Source organism: Sebastes umbrosus, chromosome 17 (genome assembly GCF_015220745.1).
Source record: "Sebastes umbrosus isolate fSebUmb1 chromosome 17, fSebUmb1.pri, whole genome shotgun sequence".
Classification (NCBI taxonomy): domain Eukaryota; kingdom Metazoa; phylum Chordata; class Actinopteri; order Perciformes; family Sebastidae; genus Sebastes; species Sebastes umbrosus.
The window spans coordinates 9,548,665-9,561,018 of record NC_051285.1 but is presented as its reverse complement, the minus strand read 5'-3'; the positions used below and the strand labels follow the sequence as shown (position 1 = coordinate 9,561,018).

At 39.2% G+C, this 12,354-nt stretch overlaps 1 protein-coding gene across 4 annotated transcripts in view; it reads right to left on the bottom strand.

Annotated features, from left to right (window-relative positions):
• The window catches only part of gabrg2 (gamma-aminobutyric acid type A receptor subunit gamma2), a 67,357-nt gene that overhangs the window by 53,701 nt on the left and 1,302 nt on the right, over nucleotides 1-12,354 (bottom strand). For all 4 annotated transcript variants that reach the window (XM_037748533.1, XM_037748534.1, XM_037748535.1 and 1 more), the window contains exon 2: nucleotides 1,056-1,195. In XM_037748533.1, the coding sequence (XP_037604461.1) occupies nucleotides 1,056-1,195 (140 nt within the window). The remainder of the gene's footprint in view (nucleotides 1-1,055; nucleotides 1,196-12,354) is intronic.

Here is a 12,354-nt window from a genome sequence, read left to right as displayed (position 1 = left end):
CATCACGAATGTGCAGAAATCCTGACAGCTTGTTTCAAATGCAGAGTTTCTGAATACGGGCTGTGTGTATTTCCCTGTGGGTTGAGTGTTTTGATACTTTCACAGTATTTATATAAGACTTAAGCCTGCTTTATAATAAAATCACATGAAAATCTCACTTTTTTATTATATGGGACCTTTAAGTCAAAAATGTATCTGTTGTCAGGAATAAAAGTACTTTGTATAACATGATTTTTAATCTTCGGAAGGATATCAAGTGCTACCAAGCCATCAGGCTGGAGTACAAGTAAAGTAACGAGTCACTGGTGTTAAGGTGAAATTGCATTTTTTTTGTAAAGTCAAGTTTAAAGTCAACAGATTCCTGACCCAACTCTGTTGTTGTGTGAGAAGCTAATGACTCTCAATGACTTGCTGAGGGAAATGTGTGACCTCTTGGGCATATGAAATACTTTGAAAGCCCCCTGGATAATGACAAAAAAAAGCACTGTCATCAACCTAACCACAAAGGATGTTCACTCACCTCCTCAAAAGCTGATGTGTTTTTCATTAAAAAAGGGATAAAAAACAACAACTGGTCCCTGTAAGTATGATATGCAAGTGTCTCTTCTCAGTTTGCACAAGTGCCTTAAGGTGCAATTCCTCTAATTGCTGCTCTATTCTCCAAAAAAGGAACGAGTCTCAGAGACGTAATTCCTTTAATTTAATGTATTTCTTTGTGACAATTTTGAAAATCATATTAAATATTGAAGAAGGGGTGTATTTTGGTGTTGATTTGCAATCACTAACAAGTCTTTCAGGCTTCACACCGCTGCACAGTCATGGATTATCTTCAACAAGTGAGAATATGGCAGGCTCCTTTTAGAAATCAGTGGGTGACATCACAGATGCTACATCCCTATTTTCTACAGTTGATGCGTAAAGACCTCGGGTATAAGCATGTTTGTCAGTCAATGAGAGCATATACGTGTTTGATGACAAATGCGGTCCTAAATGTGGGTGTATTTCTTTGGGATTCTGCGACTAAACGGATCATCTGTGAGAAATGAAGCGCCCACCTCCGATGTCAGGTCTGAGTTTGTTGTCATATCCGTCTAGTAGGCTGTTTAGGATGTGCGTGACGTCACTCTCGTACACTTTGGGAGTCAGCACCCACGTCTTGTTAGCCACCTCATCGTCTTCCTCAGTCTGGAAGGAGCTGCGGGGAGGAGAGAGAGAGAGAATAAATGCAAGCAATCAATAATTTCTTTTAAGAAGGAGAGCAAGCAGTGTGTGTCCTAGTGTGCTCTGCTTTCCAGAATATGAAGAAATATTAGGAGACGAGAGATACAGCGAGGAAAAAAGTCTTTTGAAGATCTCAATCCGAGGTCGGGAGATGAATTGGGATATTTTCAGGGCTTTTCATCACCATGTCATTTCTACTATAGAGACAAACTGAAATATGTTTTCCCTTTCCATTTTGTTTCTGTGATTTCTCGTGAAACAAAGTAGTTGCACCATTGAAAAATGCTAATATGTTACATATTATAACATAATGTGAGTTACAGAAAAGAGTGAAATAAATTGATCATTTTGTAGCATTAATATATGAATCATTTATGGTGCACATGCAATGCAACACTTGTGATGAAGAAAATGCATTTTCTCAATTTTTCCACACTATAAAAGGTTGTTGTTAATCAAATATACACGTTGTTTTGGTCTACAACCCGTTAAAGTCCATGTCTCTTCAAACATGCTTCTTTAGTTTGATTCAGATTGACACTTGATAAAGTACCAAGAATCAATCTGAATGGGTTTTGCTGAAGAACCCACCAATATTTCAAGACCAATCCCATCATGCATTGAGAGCACATCAGATAAGACGGAATGCTATCTGATGTTTGATGTGAAAATGAGAAGAAAACGCTGAACTTATTAGCGTTAGATCTTTGCATTCCCTGCATGGATGTGACATTTGTATAATCCCGTGGTTGGCCCTCAGACTTGTTCATAGAATACTTGCAAGAGATGCAAAATTTACAAAAGCAATCATAGCCTGAAATGGCATGAGGCTCACACATACAGTACATGCTCATCTAAGAGGATATAAAACAAGATATATGGAGAGTTTATGGCCGATGGGAGTTATGCTGCCTCGGAGGGGACATGCCGCAAGATGATTTAAAGGAGATAACTCGTTATACACGGTTTGGTTTATTTACAATGGAACCAACATCAGCGCATATTAGTGTGCCAACCACACCAGCTGAGAGCCACTATCATCTATGTGACACGCTGCTTTCGTCGTTAATTTTGTCCTCCCGGAAGCCTTGTACATACTTTTTCCCCGTGGAGACGTGTTGCTAATGTTTAATTTAATGAAATGCGGTTAGATAGTCAGCAACTTTGTCCGCATTAGTCATGCAAACTCACCGCAGTTTAGACAGCTGATGTTAGCATTAATGTCAAGTTAACTTGGACGCAACGTTAAATGCCCAACTTGACAGATTCATCACGAGGACTCATGAATTTTCTTCTTCTGTTAACACTGAAACAAGTCCAATAATGGTCGCTCTTTCAAAGTGAGATGTTTTGACTTTTGTTGGCTTCCACCCAGGTGGCCAGCTTTCCCCAAGTGATAAAGGACTAGTGTGGTGAAGTACTAGGCATGAACTCAAAGCACTAGGTTTTATTACCACAAAAAGTCAAATTTAACAGCGAGGAAAAAGTCAAAGTCATTTTCCACTAAGTGACTGAATTCCAAGATGGCAAAGTTGAGGAACTTGACGGCAGAACTGTTTGTCGAAGCGTAAACAGGGTTTTTAGGGGCCCCTGAAGCTTCTGGAGAAGACAAGCCAATTTTCCTGAGTTTACTTCCTCACCTCAGACGTCTCAAACTGAAAGGATAATGATGTCTCAAGAGCCCCCCGACCACAAATATCACCACAGCGGGGCTGTAAATGTTGTTCCTGCTCTCCCACAGACGGTATGTTCTTGGTAAATTATGTCTGAAATGAAGGTTTAGTCTCTTTTACAATAGAAATGTTTTAAGGTTTGAGAGCTGGATAGGAGATGGAGGTCTGACAATGCATTAGGGCGAATTAATATGTTGCTGTCGAGTAGGACTATAGTGTGTCTGTAGCACTACATAATGCTGTCTGCAGTAAGAGGAAAGATGTGTACAGCCAGAGGGCAGGGGTGAGATGCGTATATGCACTCTATGTGCGTGGCAGAAAAACATGAACGTGATGTGTGAATGTTAGTGAAAGAGACGAGACTGGGGGCCAGATTCATGTCCATAAAAGCACAGAGAAAATGTGCGCTGCATCTTGTCATTCAATTTGTGCTAGCACTATCTGCGTGTAATTAGTGTGTGATTTACTAAGGCAGCAGTTCTTTACGCAGTCAGTGTCCGGGACTGCCTTCTGGACGTGTTTTGTGCATTAAGGGTTCAAAAAAGGGCTGTTCGGTGGTTGGATTTTCCTGAGATTAGCAACCTCAAGAAATGTAAAAACCAGTCACAAGATAAAGTTACATGAAGAAGTAACAAAATACTTACAAAGGCTTCAAGTGAACTCTAACTGAGAAAAATATTTAAGCATCTAGTACTGATTAAGTTTTAATGTCGATATCAACTCTCAAGAGGTTTGTAAAAGTACTTCAGTTGAGTCATACTACAGTCTAAGGAATTGAAAAAGCATTTGGACCGAGAGAATATGGCACAAAAAACACGTCTTGTTAAAAAAGTATAGACATGTATCTTTTATAAACCTTGACTAAATACGGAGGAACAGCGCTTCTAAGCACCTTTTATTCAAACTTGAGGTCTGCTCCAAGTCTCAGGTCTTTTAAATCAATACTCACAACTTTTCTGTTTTCTATTGCCTTTCATTTAATTAAATCTGGGACTAATTGTTATAGGGCTATCAATAGATTAAAATATTTAATTGTGATTAATCGCAAAATGAATCACACATTTTTTATCTGTTCAAAATGGGAGATTTAAGTATTTAATACTCTTATCAACATGAGAGTAGGCAAATATGCTTTATGTGCAAATGTATGTATATATTTATTATTGGAAATCAATTACCAACACAAAAAAAATACAGATTTTGTCCAGAAATCATAACAAGGCAAACTCAAGCCCAACAGACAACAACAGCTGTCAGTGTGTCAGTGTGCTGACTTGACTATGACTTACCTTAAAACTGCATGTGATTATCATAAAGTTGGCATGTCTGTAAAGGGGAGACTCGTGGGTACCCGTAGAACCCATTTACATTTACATATCTTGAGCTCAGAGGTCAAGGGATGCCTTGCGAAATGGTCATGCCATTTTTTCCTCGCTTAAATTTAGCGCAAGTTTGGAGCGTTATTTAGCCTACTTCATGACAAGCTAGTATGACATGGTTGGTACCAATGGATTCATATGATGCCAGTATCTTCACTCTAGCTTTAAAACTGAGCCAACTACAACCTAAAAATCGCAAGTTGCATTAATACGTTAAAGAAATTAGTGGTGTTAAAAAGAAATTTGCATTAATGCGTTATTGTCGCGTTAACTTTGACAGCCCTAATTCATTCATATCTTGCGCACGGCTGTTACTGCATTGTGATTTGAATAATGCTATTTAACCTGTTAGTCTGACTATTTATTGTACTCTTTTGATGTGTCTTTTATATACATATATCTTGTCTTAAAGCTTTTTTATATTTTACGGTAAGAACTATGATTTATAGAGCATAATATTAAGATTTCTATAGAATACAGGATAATTAAAATGTCTTTTTCCCACTACATTTTTCTATTAAAACACCAGTGTAAATGTGCACACACTCTTAGCAAGGAGCTCATTTTTCTATGCAAACCAAGAACCTGGGTAATATCAGATGGAATGTGCAATGAACCACGCATTTCATATCTGCTGCTATTTGTGTCATCTTCCATGTATAATGCATATGCATAAAGGAGAGGCTTACATCACTAATTACATGGAAGTTGTGCCTCGGATGACAGAAAACTTTGATTAAAAAAAAAAACACAGATTTGTTCAGGCGCACAATGCATCAGAAAAACAAGTCAGAGTAAAGTGATAGATGGATAGAAGAGATACAGATGGAGAGAGAGATTCCAAGAAAGAAGGGTTTGGTGAACCGGCCAACAGCACAAAAAAAGAGCAACAGTGAAACAGTCGGGAGCTTTCAGCAAAGCTTTAAAGCAATGAGGAGAAAAGAGACTTCTGAATGAAATAATAAAGAATCGGTAATGGTGAGGGGGGAAAAAGAAGACAGCGTTTCCATGGTAAAGCACAAGGATAAAGGCCCTGATAGCTTTCTCATGTTCTCAGGCTGGGTGCGAGGAATAATGTTTTGACCAGCACTCTTCCTTAGACTGCATTAAGTGCCATTATGTGCCATCCATCTCCACCACAACACTAGTGCCTAAAACATTAAACCTTAATAACTGCACTCAGGTGGACCCTTTTAGATATGCCTTATTGGATGTTATAAAAGATATATCCAGGGAGTATGTGTCTCTGGCATATACACACTTTATGTATAGAGAGAGATGTAGATGCATAGATAGATGGATAGATCAACACAGCAGAGAATTAAGGGTGTTAAGAACTTGAAAAGATGTTTTTTTAGGTTGCTCGCAGAGTATCTCTGTGTACATGGAAATGCTCCAAAGACAAGTAGATCAAAAGGAAGAGCCATGTGTTCTCCACTGCAGGCAGATCTGAGGTTTTGCCTACTAATTTGGTACCTGAAGATCCACAGAGAGGTCTGCCTGCGCCAGTGTGTGTGTGTGTGTGTGTGTGCTGTCATGCGTATTAGTGTTTGTTTTTCATGCATATGCATGTTCGAGGCTGTGCATGTAATGACGGGAGAGTATTGGAGTTAAGTGTTATGTTCACAGCTACTCTCATGACGCTGATATTTTCATACATTCTACCCCGAAACATTCAGCGCTATCATCAATAAACAATCTCATCAGCTCTATATATATGCAGCGGTCAAAACCTGTTCTTGCTATTAAACAGATCTCAATTAAAATCTCATCTAAAGGTTTCGTGTAAAGCAGCAGAGGACTGCCCCTTCCTCTGCATCATTCATGAGATGGTCCAAGTAGGGTAATGACAGCAACATGAGCTATGGAAACAGCTATGTGCCTAATAGCCTCCACATCGAGCTCCCTTGATGTATCATCTATGCATTTTTAAAATTGTAGCTACAGTAATAAAGGAACCAAATCATCAACCAACATGAAATTGGTCCTGCACCGAATGGCAACGACTCAACAAACCACTCAAGCACGTCACGTTGTTGCTACAACCCCTTCTCTCACAATCTCTTCATGTTCTCTTATGTTTTTTTCCTTTTCCTTTAGTGTGTTATATCAGCCCGTTTGTACGAAAAGGCGTATGAATGCCACGATAATGCGTACGGTGTTTATCATGCAATAAGTACGCCTTTCTTTATTTCTGTGTGTCATTTGTACGCCATGTATCCTGTACAGACTGCAATTTAAACACATCCGCCTATAAACGCTACGGTATAGTGTTGTCTCTATACTGGATTTTCCAACTTCGATACAATACCTTGTAAAATATTGATATTTTATACCATTTTCGATACAATGGGGAAAGTGTGTGTGTCAACTCGCCGTCAGAGAGGAGAGCAGAAAGCGCAGCTGGTACCCGTGTATCGATACTGCGGAAAATGAGTATTGAAACTGTATCAAATATTTAGAATCATATATATGTATCGATACTTCAACGTTTTTTTGTGACGTGTTTTCCATAGTTGTGTTACGTTGTTTCCGTACGTAACCAAACTAAGTGGTTTTGTTGCCGGAACCTAGTTGCGGACGTTACCGTCTTAGTTTAGTTGCATAGCATACAAATGACACGTGAAAAGGCATAAATGTGTACTAATGACATGCGGAATGTCCTTGTAATGTCGTGGTATTTATACGCCTTCCTGTGAGACCGGGTTGGTTAGATAGTTTTTTTTGGGCATGTAAAAGGTCTGCAAAGTCACAAAGCCCAAAGTCCACGTCAAAGGGAGTTACTCTCCCCCACAGAAACACTGCTCCTGAACTGCCTGAAACACCTTGCCTTATGTCCCGCCTTTTCCTCCGTAACGTGGTGATGTCACCAAGTAACATATTTTGCCTATCGGCTAGTTTGGCACGCCCTCAAAGAAAACTAGTTAGAGTGGAGCTGAAGCAGAGTCTGCAGAGTTTGGTTCTGTTGACCAATCACAACAGTGGGCCAGCTGACCAATCAGAGCACACTGGGATTTTTCGGGAGGGGGGGGCAGGAGCTCAAAGAGAGCGTTCAGACAGAGGGTGAAAAAAGATGCTGCAGCAGTAAAATCAGGCCATATGTGTTACCATGGAGGGAAACAAAACATCAGTGGACTAGTTTTAAAAGTATCCTCTCTCTACTCTAGTATCCCCATTCACCTGCTGTGTACCAATGTCCTTAAAATAGAAATGCACAAACCCTTTTGGACTAAAGGTAGTGGATCTATATTTATCCCCAGGATCTCTTAGAATAAAGACAGAACTAGTGAAAGCCGTAGTGGAAAGCCTTTAGATAGGACACCCAGAAATAACACGGCATGTTATGTTGCTAATATCCATGACCCTACTTCAGGTTTCTTGTGGTACTTACTGGGCTGTTGTTAAAGGGGACCTATAATGCTTTTGTGCTTATTCCCTTCCCTTTAGGATGTTATATAGTTTTGTGTGCATGTAAAAGGTCTGCAAAGATATAAAGTCCAAAGTTCAATCCAAATGGAGTTACTCTTTCTTTCCACCTTTTCTTCTGTAACGTGGTGATGTCACCAAGTCATACATTTGCATAACACCTGCCTAGTGGCACTGGGCTTGTTGGGAGGGCGGGACAGGAGATTCAGGAGGGTGAAAAGAGGTTAAAGTAAAGCGTTTTTTTGAACATTTAAAACATGTAAAAACCTGAAAATAAGCCCAATAGGTCCTCTTAAATTCACACAACTCTCTCCTAGAACTCTGAAATCACGCTCTCGGACCATGACACCTCCTGGGTGATGAATAAGACAGACTCTCTAAATTGTAAGCAAGAGGCAGCTATGAGCTTTGACGGTCATCTGCTGCTCTCCTGTCAAACTGTCTTAAATCGAAAAAAGAAGATTGACATCTGCGTGCTATCAACCACATTTTAGGAATTCTGAGACATTAATACATATGATAGTCATTATGGGATACATGACAGATTGACAGTTTGTCAAAACATCCCATCCCTTTCCAAGTGATGACAAGGAGCAGATATTGTATGAGGGTTTGATTGAGTCCAATACACCGTTGGTTTCCCATTTAAATGGATGGTATTTTAAAGGAACTGCACTTACCAATAAACAAGTGGTATAACTGGAATACAAAAGGGATTAAATTCATAAAATAAGCGTAAAATTTGTCCCATATCCTCCACACTTACAGCGGCTCTAAAGAATACTACAAACCTGTATTAATTTTTATCAACTGGGATTATTGTTATGTACCATCTCCATTTAATGTGTCATATCCATAGCATATTCTTACTAGCAAGCTCATTTCAACCAGAATGACCTCATCACAGATCCAAGAGTCTCATGTTAAAAAATATGGATGAAAGATTAAATTTAAGTCCCTTTATTGTAATTGATTTATATACAATTATGCCAACTGTAAATAACTGTGTGGGTTTATAAGTTGTTGGCAAGGTATATGTTACTTGTTTGTTAATTGTTTAGCAAGAGGACTCTTTGTTAGGTTGCTGTGGTATGTACTACATTAGACACTGACTACATTTACATGCACAAAATATTCCAGGTTTTGCCCTTATTCGGAAAAAGACAACATTCCTACTATGATGTTTACATGGCTAATGAAAATGAACATTCCACTAATATTTCCGTTTACATTCAGCCGTGCATACTCCGATTCACGGAACCGGTGGCGGATTTGTTCGACCGTGTGAACACGGCCTCCCGCTTTCATTCCTTAAACCATCTTCTTGAAAAGGTTAGCGTTGCGATATTTGCACATATCCAAAAACCTATTGATATCTTTCATATTGTTTAAAAGTAGGTGCGTTTCTCCTTCCGACCAGAAATGTGGGCTTTTCTTTTGGACATGCATCTCTGCAAACTCTACTAGTTGGTTTGTGTACAACGCACAGAACTATCCGTAAACAGGCAAGAGGCCGTGTGTCGCAAACTGGCGTAAAAATCCCAATTGCATATTCTGAATGCGCCGTATACCTGTCCAAAGAATGCTCCTAAAACCCAAATAATATCGGCATATGCCACATGTCTTAATTGTAAAATGCTACGTTTGGAATAAGGCTTAATTCCGAATATGCTGTTTACATGACCCGTATCAAGTTTGGAATATCATCATATTCAGAATAATAGTGGAATATTAAAGTGCATGTCTAGTCATTGTATTGCTTTTGTTATCTTATTGGAATTCTGCTCTGCTGTCACTGGTACATGGCACAAGCTATACAAGTTCAACATTGAAAGTTTAGGTGATGAGAAAAGGAGTTAAATTCACAACACATAATTTTCACCTCAGAGAAATATTATGGTGTGAAACCCTGAAAGATTTAGAGGTAATATGCCATACCAAGGACTATTCACCACATATGGAGAACATATGTTGTTAACCACCAGAATTACACTGCTGGACCTACTAAAAGCTTTGTATTTTTCACCTATGAACTGTATTATTATTTGACAGGCATTAGAGGAAAATGTATACATTATTTCATATAATCAAATGTGATAACTTTCAGTGACATCATAAAAACTAGCATGGCTTAATGGAAACTTAACGACAATCCTGATATCTGATATACTTTAATGTCTAACTATTTTGATAATCGATGAATCGGTTTGAGTCATTTTTTAAGAAAAGAAAAAGTAAAAATTCTCTGATTCCAGCTTCTTAAATGTGAATATTTTCTTTTTTATTTACTCCTCTATGAGTTAACTGAATATCTTTGAGTTGTTGACAAAACAAGACATTTGAGGACGTCATCTTGGGCTTTGGGAAACACTGATCGACATTTTCATCAACAGATTAATCAAGAATGAAAATAATCGTTATTTGCAGCCCTAGTCCCATGTACTGTACGTATATCCAGTGTCAATGTGCATCAAACCAATATAGGTTCTTATTGATCAATGGGAAATACAAATTAGTATTAAAATATGTTCTGGTAGTAGTGGTGTGGTTGGTCCCAAATTGCGATTATATAATGAATTTTATCTGCCACCTAAAATGATGAAGGTGAGTTTGCAGAACAGTAAACGTCACTTGGCATAATAGAAAACCTGAGCAGAGCACTTCCTCCCTCTGACATCACTTCCTCCTGTCATGGGCCATAACACCATGGTTTACTCCTAGTGGATCCTGGGCCTACATCTGAAGCCTGATGGAACAATATGCCAAATGTCTTCTACTTCTACTCGAGGAAGACTGTGCACTGGGGTTAATGTCATTTGATGCAATCAGACAGACATCACTACACATAGTAACTGTCAATGAGTCACAAAGTAGCATAGATTACTGAAAGCATGCCAGAGGCCTTGAGAGATGTCTGATGTAAGAGGTCTCGCACATGAATCACAAATGATGTCCAACGCAACGTACTGAGCAATTAGCTCTCTTCTAATTATCAAACAATGCACAAGACTTGTATATAAACTATTTGAATATGGCTGCATCTGAAATACGATGCACTACATACTCAATATGTGTACTATCGTTCAACATACTTTTGTGTGAATAAGCAGTAGTATGCATCTCTTTGGACGCACTGAGCAGTAATTTACAACGTCACTTCCTGAGAGCCTCCTTGCCGGTTGGGGAAAGTGTAACCATGGTAACCCGTGCCAATCTCATGTGACCAAAACGACGATTTGTGAGAATTAAAGTCTGAACTAATTTAAAAACTATATTACGCCTAGCAAAGTGGAATCTTATACTAACACTTCAACTGAAGCGCTATTGACGTTACAGAGCTGTCCGCCAACGTCTGTTATGAACGTTGTCATTACTATCGCGTTGCATTGTGGGATATTTATGCCGTCGTAGTGTCCAGCGTTTACATACTGGAATTTTTCACCGGAAATAGTATGCAATTTGCGTACTATTGGTTTCATACTAAGGTTTCAAGCAGAAAAGATCTCACATACTGTTTTCGAATACTAAATATCATGTTAGGACGTAACCTATGGTGCCTTCAAATGGGGTCGTGTTTACCGTGTTCACAAGAAGAGTCCATATGAACTCAAGTGGTATTTACCATCTCGTAAGTGGAAAGCTTCTGAAAGCTCAGAGTTCACAACTTGTGACGTGTTTGTTGATGTTGTCAGAAATGGCGGAGGCCTTGGAAGTAAATTTTTCGGTTCATAATAAGTGAATATATTGTAATTTTAGTCGTATATTGTTTTTCTTCGTATTTTTATAATATGTCTGAGGAAAATGTTGATATTCCCAACGGCCTCATGTTTTTCCTCTGTCATTATGCATTTGCTTTTACTGCATTATGTTACCCACTTGCTAGCTTGCTAAATTTGATAGCCTCTGTGGCTTCTAGATGCCAACAGTAACGTTAATATTGCCGTTGCTTAGCAGCGGTGCTCTCACGACTTAACTGCTTGAACGCATATTGTGAACACGACTTCCCATGTTGTAAACACAAGCTCACAAGTTTCATTTGAAGGCACCACACTATATCTTGCCGTCATTGGGGGATAACTATATCACATTTGTACATTTGTTTACATACAGAACTCACTTTTGGCCTTGTTATGACTATTTAAGAATGACACATCTCAGTTCATTGATGCACAACGTAAACAACCCAAAGCTTGGCCCATAAATCTCAATTCTGGATGTAACTCAATGGGGGCAAGGTGTAGTGTTTACTCAAGCATATATTACTTGTGCATGTAATTAGACGTACAGAGGCCTGACAATGAAGGCTGGGCACTGGGGGTAGGGAGGGAGCCCCCGAGGTTGCGGATTGAGCAAGACGGTGATTGAACGTCGTCTGATTTATCTGCCTCCATTTTTCACCCTCCAGCAGCAACAACAAGACGGAAGCGGAGCGAGGGAGCCTAGCCATCCTTCCTTCCCTCTTGACTTCTCTCATCTTTAGTGCACGAGAATAATGTCTTGACGGGGAGGACAACCAAACAGCTTCTTCTTCTCTCAACAAACTCAAATGTGCACCAGCTGAAATGACAGCCCCCTTTGCCACTGTGTGTGTGTGTGTGTGTGTGTGCAAGACAAGGATGGGTGCATATGTGTGTTATCCTTGTCCTTATTGTTCC